Below are 20,073 nucleotides of genomic sequence, written 5' to 3' on the forward strand. Positions count from 1 at the left end.
CTGTGATCTGTGATCTGAAGGGAGGAATAAAAATACTGCAAATAAATAAATAAATAAATAAATAAATAAATAAATAAATAAATTTCAAAATCCAGGTTAACTGTATTGAACAGGGTTATATCCACTTCAATGCAGTTAATCTGGATTCTGAAACTGCATTATATGGCAGTGTAGATCCAGCCTCAGAGATTTCTCATTTTGTTTCTATGACATACCAACACACAGTTTGGAAAGCTCTGCTGTGGAGGAAAAACTGCCAAGAAAAATAATGCAGAATACAAACCATGTACTAGCTCCCTTGGCACTGAACTTGCAAAAATGCAATTCTCTTTTTAAAAAGTCAGCTTGTTTTTTGCAATAGGGAGATTTTATTGACGATTGATAACATCCAATTACACTATGCAACCAAATTTGAAAAAAATCTGTTCCTGGTTTGAATGTGTTATTTCCTGTTTAATTGTGTGGTCTGTACTTTGAAAGTAGTTGTTATAATCCAGAAACTTTGTTTTCGTGGCTGTCACAAACTATGTTGAATTGGTTAAAACTCAATGAGATATTCATTGAAAAACTATAACAAAATGTGCGACAGGATGTCCCGCAAAAACAAAGTTTTGGCAGTTTAATAAACTTTTTATATGTTTTTATGATAGAACCAATTAGGAAATGACATTTTAAACTCAGGAACAAAAATCATGTTACATAGCATTATCAGTGATTCATCTGGAATGATTTCTGCAGGGCTTCTGTTTTCCAGAGACCCAGTAAGGAAGGGGAAAAGGCATAGCTTCCTCCCTCTTCTTCTGCTGTTTCTATTACCATCAACATTTTAGCTATTACATGAGTCAGTAAGTGAAAAGGATAATTTCATCAAAGCTGAAAATAGGCATATGAAATAAATATTTTTGTATTTCTACCTATTGTTTAGTTTTTAAGCTATTGCACCTAGAATAAATATACATGTGCACAAAGAGGGGTGTTTTTTATCAACCAACTTCATCCAGTCTTTGGTTGATAATATATGATTGTTATCATCCTTTCATCATGCTTAAGTGATCCCAGGATGCGGGATTCCTCGTTTAGTTAGTAGGACTATCAACACAACAGGGTGCTTTAATTAAACAGATCCACATTTGTCGTGTCTACAGTTCTCCAGGGTGTATGTCTCTTTAACAATGGGGTTTCTTTTTTAATGGAGACGCACAAACACATGTAGACAGAACCCCTTGGTGTCTAACATAAAGCTTGAGGCATGAAAAATTGTCCACAGTTTGCTCCAGTTGATTTCTCATTTGAAATGCACAAATGGGCTTTCTGGTTAGGTATTAAAATGACACAGAGCATCAAGCTACCAACATAAAGAATAATTGGGCTGTATGGGCTATGAGACACATACCCAAGGCATCCATATATTTCAATGGAACATAATATGTCCTATATCCATAGGGGTGGTACCTATGGTTTCACATACCTGCATCTAACACAATATGTCTTTTTAAATAATTTTCCAGGTCCTTCAGGAAAATGTAAGGTATACTTCCACCAGAAATTATCACAGACTTGCATTGGAGAACCTAAAAAATTCCTAGAGAATTTTTTGGTTCTCCAAGGCAACTGCATGGTAACTTTTGGCACAAGTCAATCATTTTAATAGGATTATCTATGGCATTTTGTAAGAAACTTTGGAAAATTCCCTGTTTCTGTTTTGAAAGTGTTATTCTTATTTAATTGTGCAGTACTTACTTTGAAAGTAGTTGTTACACTTCAGAAACTTTATTTTGGTGGCTGCCACAAACTATGTTGAATTGGTTGAGACTCCTGGACGATGCCCAGGGGAAGCGCAGCTGTTTTGATGTTTTTACCATCCTTGTGGAAGGCTTCTCTCATGTCCCTGCATGAAACTGGAGCTGACAGAGGGAGCTAATTCACACTCTTCCTGGGTTGGATTCAAACTGGCAACCTTAAAGTCAGCAACCCAACGTTCAAGTCATCAGTCCTGCTGGCACAAGGGTTTAACCCACTGCACCACTGGGGTTCCACACTGTAGATGGGATCAGAGGACTATTATGCTGCTGGAGATTTGTGATAATCTGTTTATATAAGGAGACCACCCTATAGATACCTGTCTAAAGCAAGACTGCTATCACTAAAGTCAACTGCACCTGTACCCCACAGGCGAAAAAGAACAAGGTGATTTTGGCTTACCTTTTGCTGCAGCACTGCCACCATCACAGTCTAAAATGTGAAAGGAAAGGAAAGGAAAACAAACATTAGGTTATTACAGGTACCAGATCCCATCAGATCTTGGAAGCTAAATAGGGTCAGCCCTGGTTAATGCCAGGATTGAAGTCAACCAACAAATAATAGGTGCCATAGGCTCTGTTTCAGAGGAAGGAACTGGCAAAACCATCTCTGAGTATTCCTTACCTAAGAAAATCCTATAAAATTCATGGAGTCACCAAAGGTTGATAAGTGACCCAAAGGCACAAATACTCACAAGTGCGCACACAATGTAAAGGGTAGTAAAATAAAAAGGAGGATTGGAAAGTTATAGTACTTTCAGCATGCACTGCAAATGTATCTATAATGTTTCTGAAGATTGGATCATGCCCCCTCCAGGTAAAATATTTATTGATAGCAGGTGCATTGTTTAAAATGAACAAAATAATAATTTAGTGAGAAGCATATTAAGGGCAATAAAGTGCACATTGCAAAACCCTGAAAAACCTTTTTCTCAACCATTGGCATCACAAGAGCTGCAATGAGTAAAATGATTGCAATCTTTCTGACACATCTGTGGGAGCTAAATCCACTTCAGAAATCGGTAGAGAAGTGGCAATTTGTTATCCATTTTTGGAACAAGAAGAATACAACAGAATTTCTTAAACAAATGATATTGATGTAAGCAGTTCAACACAATAGCCTACATTACTCAGTGACAAAATGGATTAGAAGTAAGAAATGGCTTCATCATCAATGATGTCTACATATATTCAGAAGAGAAGGTTGAGAAAAGACATGACTGCCATGTTTGACTATTTTAAAGGCTGTCATAAAGAAGAGGGCACAGGCTTGTTTTCTGCTGCCCTGGAGACTAGGATTCGGAGCAATGGGTTCAGAAAGTACAGTAGAGTCTCACTTATCCAACACTCACTTAGCCAACGTTCTGGATTATCCAATGCATTTTTGTAGTCAATGTTTTCAATATATCGTGATATTTTGGTGCTAAATTCATAAATACAGTAATTACTACATAGCATTAATGTGTAATGAACTACTTTTTCTGTCAAATTTGTTATATAACATAATGTTTTGGTGCTTAATTTGTAAAATCATAACCTATTTTGATGTTTCATAGGCTTTTTCTTAATCTCTCCTTATTATCCAAGATATTTTCTTATCCAACGTTCTGCCAGCCCATTTATGTTGGATAAGTGAGACTCTACTGTAATTCAACCTGAATATTACGGTCTTCCTGACCATCAAAGCTGTTCAATAGTGGAACTCTCTACCTTGGAGGGTGGTGGAGGCTCCTTTTTTGGCGGCTGTTAAACAGAGGCTGGATGGCCATCTGTCAAGGGTAATTTAAATGTGCTTTTCCATCATGGCAGGGAGTTAGATTAGATGGCTTTTGGGATCTCTTCCTACTCTATATTCTATGATTCTATTGAAGAGATGCAATTAATTAAAAACATTTTTAATTTTATCAACCGTCAGAGTTGCTTACTAGCAACTCTTTAGGAATGCAGAAAATTTGCAAAAATGGACCTAAGTGATGGTTTTCAGCTTCCTGGGAGTTTGAACTGCCAGCCATCGGACAAGACTGAGTGATCCCTGGCCCTAGGAGGTAGATGTAGGACCTTATCACACGTCCCCCCCCCCCATAGGTGCTGTTTTCTCAGCAAGACTGGGGAAACAACAGGCACACAGGGTGATTGTCACCCCACACACCGCTCTAGCACAGCACTGCTTTCCTCATCACACGGGGGAAGTGTTGCCCAGCTGGGAAGTTTGAACTGCCAGCCATAGGACAAGACCGAGTGATTCTTGGCCGTAGGAAGTAGATGTAGGACTTTATCACAGGTTGTCGTCCTCCAGGTGCTGTTTTCTCAGCAAGATTGGGGAAACGGCAGGCACGCAGGGTGACTGTCACCCTGCACACCGCTCTAGCACAGCATCGCTTCTCCTATCACACCAGGAAGCGTTGCCCAAGTGGGGAAAATGTGTGCTGGCTCCACTGGAGCTAATACAACACCTGAGCCTTCCTGTATTGACAAGGAATTATTCTAGGCAGTTTGGGGTGGGGCCTCCGTGAAAAGTTGAATGTTGTGTGATGGACTTTGTGCCCATCCATTCCTCAACTGGTTGACAACTGTCCTAGGATGCTTAAATTGGTAAGTGTAATGAGATCTGTAGTCTGTGGAGCCCTCTCAAATGGTCCAGGTCTCCTATCTTCTTAACCCGTTACTGCTGGGAATTTTTCACTCACATACACTCATACTACTCCTTGAATTGCAATGCCAAACCCAATTGCATGGCTATATGCTATGAATTAAAATTATGCTCAAAACTCAAACTGCTTTTTGTGCCATGCCTTCCCTGAAAGGTTTGCCATGACGGATTGCAGCCTTCAGGCAAAGGGGAAGGAATCATTGCCATCTGCCTCCAAAACTAGGGCTTAGAGCAGTGGTAGGTATCTTGAGGTCTTCCAGTTATTATTGGACTACATTTTCCATAATTAGCATGGAAATTGTAGCCCAAGTTTCCGGTTCTATTTTTTCAATGTGAATTACTTTTATACTATGACATCACCTCCACTCCCCCTGACAAAGACATACATGTTACAATTCAAGTACACAGCCATTGTATGTAAATTAAAGATGCCATATGTGTATTCATACATGGCCAAAATTTTGTGGAATATAGCCATATATCCAAAACAACAATTTCAAATCTGACAAAAACTGTCTTTTGAAAAAACATGGTTGAAAATACTGTAGGGAAGCAATACCTGGTGGAGTTTTGTAGAACATGATTTCCATTGACTGGGATGTGGAAACAAGAGGTGAGCTTGAATTACTTGCATCATTAAGGGTCCTTCCAGACAGGCCCCATATCCCAGGATCAGATCCCAGGTTTTGTGTTTATTCCAGATTATCTGGCAATGCGGACTAATCTAATCCAGTTTAAAGCAGAAAACCTGGGATCAGATTCTGGGATATAGTGCCTGTCTGGAAAGGCCCTAGGGCCCCTTCTATGTTGCCATATAAAATCCAGATTATCTACTTTAAATTGGATTATATGACAGTGTAGACTCATATAATCCAGTTCAAAGCAGATAATGTGGATTTTATCTGTTGTGGTAATCTGGATTATATAGCGGTGTAGAAGGGGCCTGAGAGCTCTGATGTTATATACCCCTGCCGATAACTGCCCTGTTCTTATTTACCTCTTCCAAATATTTCATCGATGTAGTCTGACTTTCCATTCTCGTCATAGAACTCAACATTACACCTGAATTTATTATTTGAATTCTGCCACTCTTTGATGGTGATCCTGATACGACTGATCAGGGAGTATTCTTTCTTGGTCTTGTCATACTGAGGTGTTTCTGTCTTTACTCCATCTGTTCTCACTTCATCATTCAGATACCATGTAAGACTGACATGATCGGGGAAGAAATTGGTAGCCAAGCACACAATTGTAGCCTTCTGCTTTTCTTTGACTTCTTCTTCAGATGGGGCAAATATGGTTACTTTTGGAGGGGAGGTAATTTGTCCCTCTTCTGGATAAGAAAGCAAAACAAAAATAAGAAAACAGAGATTATAAACCAGGTACCCTCAAGATGGAATTGGTTTGGACAAGGTTGGCTTGCCAGTCATTGACATACAAACACTGGTTAGAGTAGAGATTCCCTACAGTTATCAGTGTGAAGGATGGGAAGAATTTAACTTTCAGTCTGTTCTTAAAATAGAATTTCCCAAAATGTACAAATTGCTTTTTGTTTGAAATAGAACAAAAGTGGATTTTTAAAAAATGATTGGAGGAGAAACAAAAACTGATAGATTTGTCCATCCCCTAGGAACAGTGCTTGACTCTTATCTTTCATGCAATATATCTACATTGCACCATTATCGCAATTTGATACCACTTTGTCATGGCGCCATCCTACAGAATCCTGGGATTTGTAGTTTGACTGACATAGGATTCATCTACATTTACACAAAAATCCAGTAGCACCTGAATTGTGCAGAACTGTTAGATGTTCCTCCTTTGACCTGTGGCAGTGATGAGTCCAGGTGGTCTAGTTGGGCTGAAACCATTTCAGTCCAACTGGACCATTGCCCTGACTCATCTTGTTGTTTTTATCACCTTGGCAGCTTACTTATGAGAATATACAGTCCTGTTCCATCCCCTTTTCTGTACCCCGCTGAATGCAGAGAAAAGGGGATGACGATAATAGCTTGTGGGAACAGCAGACTGGTTTGCTTTGGAGATGGCCTGCTGTCCACACTTATCCCAAAATATAGGGCTTCTTTGGAATTGTGGTGAAACTCTGGGGTTTATATATCTGTGGAAGGTCCAGGGTAAGAAAAAGAACTCTTCTCTGCTTGTTGCAATTGATCATCTTGATTAGCATTGAATGGCCTTGCAGCTTCAAAGCCTGGCTGTTCTTTCTCCCACCCTAGACATTCCACAGATATATAAACCGCACTTGCCTAGTTTTCGACAGACCTCACAGCCTATGAGGATGCCTGCCATAGACGTGGGCAAAACGTCAAGAGATAATGCTTCTGGATCATGGTCATACAGTCTGGAAAACTCACAGCAACTCAGTGATTCTGGCCATGAAAGCCTTGGACAACACATTATCCTAGATTATCTGGCAGTGTATACTCATATAATCCAGTTCAAATCAGATAATATGGGATCAGATCCTGGGACATAGGGTGGTGTAGAGCCAGCATTAGCATAAGTTCAGTTATTCAGTTTTGCATCTACATATATTAAAATCTGAAAATGAAAGCAAGTGAAATGGAAAGATTTGCCAATCCTTGCCTGGGTCACTTGGGCAGCTGCCAACCTTGGCCTCCTTCTTGCCCTTGCATATGGGTTTATGTGACAATGGTGTATCTTATGAAATATAAAACCAACAACTCGCTTAGTCATCATACCTTGCTTGGTCCTAATAGCAGAAATGCATTTGACCATCTTTAGGAAGATAGCATTTTATGCTTGCTAACCAACTTCTTTACCCAAAAATATATATTTGTGAACATGATTGAATGGGGTGATCACAAAGCAACATGGTTTCTATCTTCTCTACTCACTGGGTTTATTGCATTTTTTCCATTGAGGCCAAATTTGATTTCAATTGATTTTGTTTAGCCAAGGAGCCACCTGAATTCATTTTCCAGCTTTGCTTGCAAAAGCTTGTCATGGCATGTATTGGTTCTGATTTCTGCCAACTGTATGTTTCACTTAAGGTAATGGTTAGAAGTCTGAGTTCCCAACCATCCTTTTATCTTCAAAAGAAGAAAAAAGCAACATTTTTTTTTAAAAAAAACATCTTAGCATGTATGGATAGAGAGAGTGTTGGTGTAGTAGTTTGGATGTCAAATTACGACTCTAATGACCAACGTTCAAATCCCTTCTTGGCCATGAAAACTCCACTGGGAAATGATGGGCAAGCCGCACATTTTTGGCCACATTTTTTTTTCCGTGTTAGGAGTGACTTACGAAACTGCAGGTCGCTTCTTGTGTGAGAGAATGGCCGTCTACAAGAATGTTGTCCAGGGGATGCCCAGATGTTTTGATGTTTTTACCATTCTTATGGGAGGCTTCTCTCATGTCCCCGCATGAGAAGCTGGAGCTGATAGAGGGAACTCATCCATGCTCTCCCTGGGTTGGATTCGAACTGGCAACCTTCAGATCAGCAACCCAACCTTCAAGTCAGCAGTCCTGCCAGCACAAGGGTTTAACCCACTGTGCCACTGGGGGGGGGGGGGTCCTTCGGCCACAATGGTGATATAGCAAAGAGAACATCATAGAAACTGTTTGCAATAATAATACAGACCAAGACTCCACTCCCATTGTTTTAATTGCTTCACTATTTAGTTTTAGGATGTATGTTAATTGTAGAATAAATGCAGTTTGACAGCACTTTTAACTGCCATGGCTCAATGGTATGGAATCCTGGGAGTTGTGGTTGGGTGACACTTTGGCAAAGAAGGCTAAAGTTCTTGTAAAACTACATCTTCTAGAATCCCATAGGATTAAGCCATGGAAATTTGTGACATCAAGCTGCATTCATTCTACAGTGCAGATGGCCCCATTTTCTCGCTCTCTACATTATTAAGACTAAAACCAGAAAGCTTTTAATTACTTTTCAGTACCTTTAACAAATACTAAAATGATTTAGTAGATGTATACATGGAACTGTACAGTTACATACCTTTCCTACCCTTGCTTCTGGTCAAATAGGACTTTCAGATATTTGCAAAATGTAAACAACTCAAAATCTTTCTTCAACCTACTTTCTAAAGTTCTCATCGTCTCAAGCTTAGTCCTCTACATGAGGAGCCCCTGATGGCACAATGGGTTAAACCCTTGTCTGGCAGGACTGCTGACCTGAAGGTTGCCTGTCATATCCAACCCGGGGAGAGTGCGGGTGAGTTCCCTCGGTCAGCTCCAGCTCCATGCAAGGACATGAGAGAAGCTCCCACAAGGATGGTAAAACATCAAAAACATCCGGGCATTCCCTGGGTAACGTCCTTGCAGACAGCCAATTCTCTCACACCAGAAGTGACTTGCAGTTTCTCAAGTCACTCCTGACGTTAAAAAAAAGTATTCTACATGATTACTTAGGCCTTTTCCACACAGCTGAATAAAATCCCATATTATATGCTTTGAACTGGAATATACGGCAGTGTGGACTCAGATAACCCAGTTCAAAGCAGATATTGTGGGATCTTCTGCCTTGATATTCTAGGTTATATGGCTGTGTGGAAGGGCCCTCAGAAATCCAACTTGTTTCCAGGGTTCATGAAAATGAGTAATAAAGTATAATTATTTCATCCAACCCATGAATTTGCCTCTCGCAAACACAAATACACCAAACAAAGTGTAAAAATCACTTTTCCAGTGAAGATCCTACCTTTGACAGTGAGCCGGGTTCCAAGTCCAAAATGAAGCGGATATGAACCAGAACACAGAGATACAAGACAGTACGAAAATCCCTTTCCCCTAATCTGAATGACAAATACATTTGTAATTTTGCTATCTAAACTCAGTTTGGAAGGTATCCCAATTATATTCACTGTGGGTTTGACTTGGACGAGATTTTGGTAATCAGGAATCACATCAAATTAGAATGTATTAAAATAAATAACCCCACCCCAAGGCAGAAAATGGGTATAAAGAGAATAATGGTTTAGCTATGGGATTCAGCAGTACTTCTACGGATCCCCATAGGTCAGTGAGCAGTTAAGGCAGTATCATTTCAGCCTAAGGCTAGGAAATGTTAATTTGGAAGACTGAAACTAGGGTAATACATTTCATCTATCCATCTTTTTGTTTTCCCTTTTCTCTCTTGAGGAACCCACCCCATTCAATGACTTCGTTTTTGCAGAGTTTATCATTTTCTTACCCAGTACAGTCAGTCGTGTCCCTCCTCCAAAGCTCGGAGGATTTAGAGAACACAGCCTAACATCCCTATAGGGAAACCAGCCCTAGTAAGGACCCCAAACACCCCTTATTTCATATAACACAGTTGAAAACCAGGGATCCTTGGCAGAGGGAGAGTTTGCCTTTGCCTTTCTCCAATGTTGCAAGAGTATGTCTTGTCTCGGGTTAGCCATGGATTACCCATGGGTTGTCATGGCAAAGTGGGGGTTTGAACCTTGGTCTCCAAAGTCTTGATACAACTCACAGACCACTACATCACTCTATCTCTACACTAAAGTTCTACCTTACAAAATTATTATTGATATAAGATAGGTGTAATCTCATATGGGGAGCCCCCGATGGTGCAGCGGATTAAACCACTGAGCTGCTTAACTTGCTGACCGAAAAGTCAGCTGTTCGAATCCGGGGATTGGGGTGAGCTCCCCCTGTCAGCCCCAGCTTCTGCCAACCAAGCAGTTCGAAAACATGCGAATGTGAGTAGATGAATAGGTACTGCTCTGGTGGGGAGGTAGCAGCGCTCTATGCAGTCATGCCGGCCTCATGACCAACTCTTCGGCTTAGAAATGGAGATGAGCACCAACCCCCAGAGTTGGACACGACTAGACTTAATGACATGGGAAAACCTTTACCTTTACCTAATCCCATATGGAAAACACATCCCTTGAAATGTCTTATAAATGTTCCATACAGCCAGAATACATTTAATCACAGTTTCCACCAGTCTTACCTAAGACAGTCAGCCATGTTCCTTGACCAAAATACAGTCTCTCATTGGAAAGCACAGTGTGTCTTCTTTGTAAGAAAACATGCTGTACAAAGTCTTGTACACTTCGCCATACAAGCTATCTGTTTTGAAAGTCTTCTATTACAAATAAGTTGTCCTCATCTATCCCATCTCTGAAACTTGGATTCCCAATTTGCAGTACTCAGATGATTAGTAATATATGCAGAACTGTTGTTGATTTAACCAGAATGGTGTAGTGACATGAGTGTTGGATTCAAACTTTAGAGATCAGGTATGAATTCCATGCTCAGTCATTGAACCCCACTAGGCGATCTTGGGCAAGTCACACACCCACTCTTAGCCCTAGAAGGATAGTTATAAGTCGGAAATGACTTGAAGGCCCACAACAACAACAACAACAACAACAACAACAACAACAACAACAACAACAACAACAACTGCAGTAATGGAATGCTATATGTGCTGTATAAATATGTTACATAAATGAATTTTTCATGGGGCCAAAGTTCCCATACATCTTACCTAGTATAGTAAGCCGCGTTCCTTGTCCAAAGAATAGTCTATTCGCATTACACAGTGTCTCTGCCCTGTAAGTGATCCTGATCTAGGAAAATCTTTCAGACCGTATTAATACGATGGTTCTTTCCTCACCCCCATCCTTTCCCACTTTAATCAGTATAAGTATTTCTGAACATCATCTTCAGCCTATAAAACTCCTGCTAACCCAGTGGATCCCTCAAACTCAATTTTACTTAAATAGGTGAAATAACATGCTCAGAAGTCATAAATCCAGTATGTCTTACCTAGTACTGTAAGCCGTGTTCCTTGTCCAAAATGAAGCTTATCAGCGGTACACAGCATTATGCCCTTGTAAGTTAACCTGATCTAGAAAAAGTTTTATGACTATACCAGAAGAGTTCTGGTCCTTTCCTTTTAGCATCTTTCTTTCTTCTTTTCCTTCCTTTCCTTCCTTTCTTTCCTTTCTTTCTTTCTTTCCAGCGTACACAAAATGCCTTTTGTAGTCATAACGGATCATCATCGCCATCATTATCATCATCATCATTGTTTATTTATCTATTAAATTATTTCCGTGCTTTTTTATCATGTCAGAAGCAAATTGAGAAAATACTGCAAGTCACTTCTGGTATGAGAGAATAATAATAATAATAATAATAATAATAATAATAATAATAATAATAATACTATTTATATACCGCCCTATCTCCTGAATGGGACTCAGAATCAGCTGTCTACAAAAACATTCCCCAGGGGATGCCCAGATGTGTTACCATCCTGTGGGAGGCTTCTCTCATGTCCCCGCATGAGAAGCTGGGGCTGACAGATGGGAGCTCACTCCATCTCGCAGGTTCGAACCGCCGACCTTCAGGTCAGCAGTTCAGCCGGCACAAGGGTTTAACCCATTGCACCACCTTGGCCCCATTTCCGTGCTGCCTTGTATTAAAAGATCTTGGGATGGCTTATTGGCAAAATCAATACTAACAAATTAGAATAATATAAAAGAATAAGGCACAATTTAAATAAATTATAAACATCTCAAACACATCAGTAATCTAAAGCAGATTTAAAACATTAAACCATTTAAAAAACCTTGCGCATAGCATTGGAAAGAAATAAATGAGGCATTTATTTTGAAAAAAAAAATCACCATCTGTCCCCATACTGCATGTTAGTCTGTTTAGGTAAAGGTTTCCCCCTGACGTTAAGTCCAGTCATGTCTGACTATGGGGGGTTGGTGCTCATCTCCATTTCTAAGCCGAAGAGTCAGCGTTGTCCATAGACACCTCCAAGGTCATGTGGCTGGCATGACTGCATGGAGTGCCGTTACCTTCCAGCAGGAGCGGTACCTATTGATCTACTCACATTTGCATGTTTTCGAACTGCAAGGTTGGCAGAAGCTGGAGCTACCAGCAGGCGCTCACTCCGCTCCCGGGATTTGAACCTGTGACCTTTCGGTCTGCAAGTTCAGCAGCTCAGTGCTTTAACACACTTTGCCACCTGTTTATGGCACCTTAAAGACACACAAATGTTATATGGCATAAACATTTTTCTGAATGGAAGGTCACTTTATCAGATGCTTGCCTGAAACATTACTATTATTCTCTTTCCTTATCTATGAAGAGCTCAAAGAGAGTATGTAACAAGGTATTTCCATTTGATCTGCATCACAACCCTGCATGGTAGGCTGTGATAAAAGAAGTGGTCATTGAAGTAATCTTTAGGACTGACTGGTGATTTCAGTCCTGGTTCTCTAGGCATGGGAAGGCTCAAATGTTTAGGAGAAATTATTTCCCTCTCAACCTTTTAGCCAGCTCTTTCTGCTTACCTAAAACAGCTAGTCGAGTTCCTTGTCCAAAGCTCAGTGGAGAGTTGTAGCACAGTGTGAAACCGTGTTAGCAAAGGGAATATGCATTTCCTCACAGACTGCAAGAGAGAGCTAACATCACCTCTGGATGCTACTAGGAACCTGTTCCCTTTGCTGTCACCCTCCCTTAGTTATCTGTTGTTGGGGAATGAATAAGAATGCTGGAGTGGATGGACTTTCTTTTGATTCAAGAAGGAAACCCTTACATCTAAAATTCTCACTGGATACATTGCCTCTCACTATAATGAACATTTATTATTTTTTCACCTGCACCTTTCTTCCTAGTTGCTCAGGAAGACACACATGATTCCTTCTCTGGAATAGTCATAGGAAGGAAGACTGAACTGAGAAATGGTCCAGCTCAAAAGTCACCCTGTGATATTTGTATCAGGAGTTAAACCAAAATAGCACTGCCAGTCTAGATCCAAAACATTTTCCTCAAACAGGTCCCCAATTGTCCTGTGGCAGCTTTCTGCAACATGGCATTCTCCAGATGTTTTAATTACCATGAGTCCCAAACAGCGTAGACAATAGTCTAGAATGCTAGAATTTAACACACTTGTGGGTTGCTAGGTTGGGGACAACTGTTCTAGGACAGACAGTTAAAAATGTCATGTTAAAGATGGGCTTAAAACTAACCTTAAAAACTATGGCTTAGACACTGAAAACTGGGAAACCCTGGCCCTTGAGTGCTCTAGCTAGAGGTCAGCTGTGACCAGCAGTGATGTGGAATTTAAAGAGGCAGAAATGGGAGAAATGTGCCAAAAGGATGGCACATCAAGCCAACCCTGACCAGGACCGTTTTCCACTTGGAAACCAATGTCCTTACTGTGGAAGAACATGTGGGTCAAGAATAGGGCTACACAGTCACCTACGTATCCACCGCCAGGACACAGCACTTGGTAGGCCATCATACTTGGACAACGAGGGATCGTCTAAGTAAGTAAAGTAAAAATCATGCAGCGTAGGAACTAGGAGAGGATGAATGTGCATCAGATTCCTTTTCCCCCTCTAAATCATAGAATTTGCTGCTCATTAATTATATCCACAATTGCATGGTTGACACAGATGATGAGAGCTTCTGGGGGAAATGCAGCACATTGGATCATAGTTAGCTCTTTCCTGTGTGATTTTATCTTATCGATCATCTGAAACCCACCCATAAACAATTGCTGCTTCAGTGTTTGTGTATGTGTGTGTTTTCAATATTTCACATGTTCTCTTGCTTCCAGTGGCACAGCAGGTTAAACTGCTGAGCTGCTGAACTTGCTGACGGAAAGGTCAGGATTCGAATCCAGGGAGTGGAGTGAGCTCCCACTGTTAGCCCCAGCTTCTGCCAACCTAGCAGTTTGAAAACATGCAAATGTGAGTAGATCAATAGGTACCACTCCGGCGGGAAGATGACGGGACTCCATGCAGTCATGCCAGCCACATGACCTTGGAGGTGCCTACGGACAACGCCAGCTCTTCGGCTTAGAAATAGAGACTAGTACCAACCCCTAGAGTGAGACATGACTAGACGTAATGTCAGGGGAAAATCTTTACCTTTATCTTTGTGTTCTCTTTCTTTCTCTCAGCCTTAGCAAATGGGCAGTAGATTATTGTTGGCTACATTTTAGATGTCAATATGAAAGATTTCCTGATTAAAATGTCTTCTTTGACAGGGATTATTCTGGATTTTTGAATCAAACTCTCTGCTTGTTAAAAATCAAAAAGTTTGTCTGTTTCAGCCATTCGGGGTTATATTAACCCACGTTAATATAAAAACATGGACACAAAGGGGTGTGCAATTTACCTGTTTTCCTAGCAAAGGTTCCCTAGAAAGATATGTTTTCTTACCTAAAACAGTCAGCTTGGTCCCTCCTGCAAAGTAGATCTGTCCAGTGTTTGCACAGCCAGCTGGTTCATGAAATAAACCTCCCTTGGGCCCTCTACAAATAAGGGCATAGTTTCCTTCTCTGCTGATTACAGTGAGAAAGCCACTCCATCAAAGACACCCCTCTTCTCTGCTACTCCATAACTTATTCTGGTCTGATAAGACATGAAAAGGATCTGGGTTTGCTGTTGGAAGGCAGAGATATTGGTTTCCTCCTGATCTGCCACACAAGCTTAGTTACGATGTGCACTTCATTTTAATGCATCTGTTTCCTGCCAACGTTTATCTCTCTTTGCTTTAATTCCTTGAGGCGGCAAGCAAAGATATGAGCTGAAGTTCTTCCATCTACAAGCTCTCTAAGCATGCAATCTGCTACTGCATAAAATCTTAGGGGTGGATGGTTCACACATGTCTCTCTATCTTGACTGTAACATCCAGTGATGAAGTATGAAAGGACCTTTGCAGATCTAACACTGGGGGGTCGAATTTTTACAACATTTCATCTCATCTGAAACACATTTGTTATCACATCGCATGCTGTGTTTGCCAGTGAAGTCAAAACACATATTCAGGACCAAACTCAATGTGAAGTAGCATCTCTGAGAACTGAGGTCACCGCCGACTCTGGATGAGACCTTCAGTAGCTGATGATTTCACCACTGTAAATATAGTGTGATGCATCTGATTTTTGTGTGTGTGTCAGGAGCGACTTAAGAAACGGCAAGTCACTTTTGGTGTGAGAGAACTGGCTGTCTGCAAGGACTTTGCCCAGGGAACGCCCAAATACTTTTGATGTTTTACCATCCTTGTGGGAGGCTTTTCTCATGTCTCTGCATGGAGCTGATAAAGAATGCTCATCTGCACTCTCCCCGGGTTGGAGTTGAACCAACAACCTTCAGGTCAGCAATCCAACCCTCAGGTCAGCAGTCCTGCCTGCATAAGCATTTAACCCATTGCACCACTGAGGGCTCCGGTAACAAAATACACTGAACCTATGAAAGGCTTATGTTACAAACCCATTCCTCTCAATTAGCTTCAAGGTTGCTATAGAATTCCTTTGTACCTTTTCTGCTTATGCAAACTCCCATGGCTATGGCTTGGAACACTAGAATAAATGTGATAGAAATCAAAGAATTAACTGGGTTCGTCTGGATCTGTATGCTAGGAATCATATTGGTACATGTATTGAATCACTTATTGGCCCAGAGATGTTTCTTTGTATTCTTTGCTGGTCTGCTACAACCAAAGTGGTTCATTTAACTTGCTAGTGACATATTAAAATGTTCTCCTCAGAAAAAGCATCTGTGGAGTTTTAAAGACACGCAGCAGCATTTAACTAGCTATATATTTCTGGGGATGCGGCGAAGGCTTTCACAACACATTCCACAACACCAATCAGTTGTCACTAAATTTCATCTAAAGCGAAATCCCTAGTAGATTTTGTGGTTTCTTCTCAAGCAAAACATACAGAGCCCAAAAAAGTTTTGATAATGTATAATTAGCAAGTGAGAAAGGCTAGTGGTGACTTGCAGAGCCAAAATTAATTTCTGTTATCAGTTCTACTTATATTTTAGATCCTGAAAATCTCTTGGGAAGACAGGCGGACAACTGTCAGCGTGCTGGAAGAAGCAAAGACCACCAGCATTGAAGCAATGTTCCTATGCCATCAGCTCCACTGGACTGGCCAAGTTGTCTGAATGTCCAATCACTGTCTCCCAAAGCAGTGACTATACTCCCAATTCAAGAACGGAAAATGGAATGTTGGTGGAAAGGAAAAGAGATTTAAAGATGGGCATAAAGCTAACCTTAAAAAGGTGGCATATACACCAAGAACTGGGAAGCCCTGGCCCCTGAGTGCTCTAACTGGAGGTCAGCTGTGACCAGCAATGCTATGGAATTTGAAGAGGCACAAATAGAGGGAGAAAGGGAGAAACGTGTAAAGAGAAAGATGCATCAAGCCAACCCTGACCAGGACTACTTTCCACCTGGAAACTGATATCCTCACTGTGGAAGAACATGCAGTTCAAGAACAGGGCTCCCTACGTATCCCCTGCCAAGACGCTGCACTTGAAAGGCCATCATACTCGGACAACGATCGCATATGTAAGTCTAGACTCATTAGCATTGCTAAATCTCCATCAAAATTAACCAATTTCAATATTGCCTAGAAAATTAACCACAGATTTCTCTTACCAAGTACTGTGAGACGAGTACCCTTTCCAAAGTGAGCTTCAGAATAGGAACACAGTGACAGAACAGGCAGCTAAAAAGTAACAGCATTTTCTCAAGTCAGTGCTGCCCTACTGTTTCCTGATTCTCCCTTCATTATCATGTGTCCACATTAAAATCAGGAATTGGCAGTTAGTGGACCAAATCCAGCTCTTCTTGATATTCCTGCCAATCCCCAATAATTAACAAGAAAGAAAGAAAAAGATATAGGAAAGGAAGACCTGGCTGGCAACTAGCTGAAAGTTTGGCACAAATATTCTGACCTTATAGGATGAAATGAACTGCTGAACTTGCTGACCGAAAGCCCAATGATTCGAATCTGGGGAGCAGGGTGAGCTCCGCTATTAGCCCAAGCTTTTGCCAACCTAGCAGTTCAAAAACATGCAAATGTGAGTAGATCAATAGGTACCGCTCTGGCAGGAAGGTAACGGCACTCCATGGAGTCATGCCAACGCCAGCTCTTTGGCTTAGAAATGGAAACGAGCACCAACTTCCAGAATCTGACACGACTAGACTTAATGTCTTTACCTTTGGGATTAAATGATAAATTCTGTGTCTAAATTTGCTCATAGTCCAGGCTTATAAATGTTTGATTTTAGCTCTAAATTAAGAAAGGCCCTCCTGCTTATTCTCAGATCAGATCTTGGAATGTTATAAATTAAACTCTGTGTTTTATTTATTTGAGAAGGCAAAATCATATTGACTTTTTACAAGTTATGCTTGTAGGCTTTGGGCAATTACTTATCATCCTCATACCCCATTTGTTTCAATATAGAAAAAAGTCATAATAAAATGTGCCCCGTACAAGCAAAACCAAAATGTTCTTAGGGGAACTTACCTAGAACTGTCAGCCTGCTTCCTCGGCCAAAGTACTGTTGGGTGTTTGACACAGTGCCAAACAGAGTTACAATAATAAATTTCCGGAGGCAGTTATCTGCGTTAAGTCAAAGTGATTTAGGAGCTTATCGGTCAGCATTTCTTTCCAAAGAAGAAAAAAAACATGCACATCAACAAGGTTTTTAGAAAATAATAGGATATCTTATCTTTGGGTGCAGAAAAACTATGGAGTGAATCAGAGATGCCTGTCACTTCAGTAGGTACTTCAAGATGATTTCTCTCTCTCCCTAACTGCAAAACCTCATGACTTAGCACTCTCGATCTCATATAATTTTGGCTGAACTTCTCTCTGTTTTCCCAAGATAACAAGTCTATTGGGGAAGACATCTAGCAAACCTTTCACACATTCCAGAGGGTCGGCTATGCCAGTCCAAAGTAGCTAAAACAGATAAGACCCTTGTGATGCTTTAAGGATAAGCAGATTTATAGTGGCATAAAGTTCTGCGGATGAAAGCCCCCACTTCATCAGAGAGGTGAGGGATTACTATTCACTTGAGCGATAGTACTGAGAAAGTGGGGGACAAAGTAGAGTGATATGTATGAAAGGAAGCAGACAGATAGTGTGGTGTGTGATCTGTTTCATGCACCACCAGCCTGGCCCAAACATTAGGCTGCTTTAGGTAATGCAGCTAATGGTGCCTACCAATATTAAGGTGGAGGGTATATAAGGAAATTTGCATTATTTTGGTACAGAAAGTTTTAAAAAATCTCACATCTTCTCCTCTCTGGCAGTAGGAAGGGGATGAGAGGAAGGAGAAGGGAGATGGGCAACAATAACTTTTGAAAACTAACCATTTACTTGACCTACAAAATCTACCCTGTTTCCCCTAAAATAAGACATCCCCAAAAAAATAAGACCTAGTAGAGGTTTTGCTGAATTGCTAAATATAAGGCCTCCCCTGAAAGTAAGACCTAGCAAAATTTTTGTTTGGAAGCATGCCCGGCACCCACCAAACAAAAAAGCCATAGCATGCAGGATTGGTAAATGTACATACCAGTTGTATATGGAAATCATGGTGGTAACAAGAAATTCTTGACAGAAGTCACAGTTTGTCTGGTTTGGTTATGTTGGTTTGTGATGACAACTACTGTACAGTATAGAATAAATGTTCATTTTTTTGTTCAACAATAAATGTGAATTCTTCTTCATGGAAAAATAAGACATCCCCTGAAAATAAGACCTAGCGCATCTTTGGGAGTAAAAAATAATATAAGATACTGTCTTATTTTCGGGGAAACACGGTACTACCCAAGGTATTCACCTTTCTCTTTATCAGCCTTAGGCCCTATTCTCTACAAATCACATACCTTTTTATATCATATGTCTAATGAATTGGAATCACACCCATCGACTGAATCATGAAATTTGGTTGTTTCTACATATCTGCTTATTCAATTTATTTGTAAACAAAGCCCTTTGACAAAATTTGTTTTACACATCTGCTCTTCGCTAATATTGCAATTATTTTAGGAAGTGCTTTTATGTTGTTTATTGTTGCACTTTTATATAGTGTTGTCAAAGGCTTTCATGGTCAGAATCACAGGGTTGTTGTGTGTTTTCCGGGCTGTACAGCCATGTTCCAGAAGCATTCTCTCCTGACGTTTTGCCCACTTCTATGGCAGGCATCCTCAGAGGTTGTGAGATATATATCTATATCTTTATCTATCTATCTATCTATCTCACAATCTCTGAGGATGTCTGCCATAGATGTGGGCAAAACGTCAGGAGAGAATGCTTCTCGAACATGGCCATACAGCCCGGAAAACATATAACAACCCATTTTTATATTATATGTATTTATTTGTATGCAAACAGCATGTAGTCTAATAATAATAATAATAATAACGTTATTTTTATACCCCGCCCCATCTCCCCGAAAGGACTCGGGGCAGCTTACATGGGGCCTGGCCCGATAAAACAAACAAATAACAGTAACAAAGCAATAAACAATTATCCCAGTAAAAAACATCATCTAAGCAACTACTCACCATCTAATATTTTCTTTGAGCTGAATAGAAATTACATGAAGTGTTTTTATTTTAATTCAAAGAATATGTTGTATTGGAAAATAACCTTACATGTGCCTGAGAGTGAAGATATTTGAGTAACTTGAAAGCACTAGAGAATGAAAAGGAGTGATTTAGTACTGTAGTAATGATTTAAGAATAGCAGATCTAAAAAGTACAGGCAACCAGAATTTAATCAAGTGGCTTTCTCAAAAGAGTGGTCAGTTTGTTTACCAATGGTTCTTCAAGTGG

The 20,073-nt window shown here is 40.4% G+C and overlaps 1 protein-coding gene across 1 annotated transcript in view; it reads right to left on the reverse strand.

Annotated features, from left to right (window-relative positions):
• Positions 1 to 20,073, reverse strand: part of LOC100566582 (uncharacterized) — a 48,332-nt gene that overhangs the window by 2,861 nt on the left and 25,398 nt on the right. Inside the window, exons 6-8 of the mRNA XM_062969393.1 lie at positions 17,756 to 17,860; positions 5,447 to 5,782; positions 2,203 to 2,232 (exon numbers count right to left, since the gene is read on the reverse strand). Of these exons, the coding sequence (XP_062825463.1) occupies positions 2,203 to 2,232; positions 5,447 to 5,782; positions 17,756 to 17,860 (471 nt within the window). The remainder of the gene's footprint in view (positions 1 to 2,202; positions 2,233 to 5,446; positions 5,783 to 17,755; positions 17,861 to 20,073) is intronic.

The sequence above is a fragment of the Anolis carolinensis genome, chromosome 2, assembly GCF_035594765.1.
Source record: "Anolis carolinensis isolate JA03-04 chromosome 2, rAnoCar3.1.pri, whole genome shotgun sequence".
NCBI classification, from domain to species: Eukaryota; Metazoa; Chordata; class Lepidosauria; order Squamata; family Dactyloidae; genus Anolis; species Anolis carolinensis.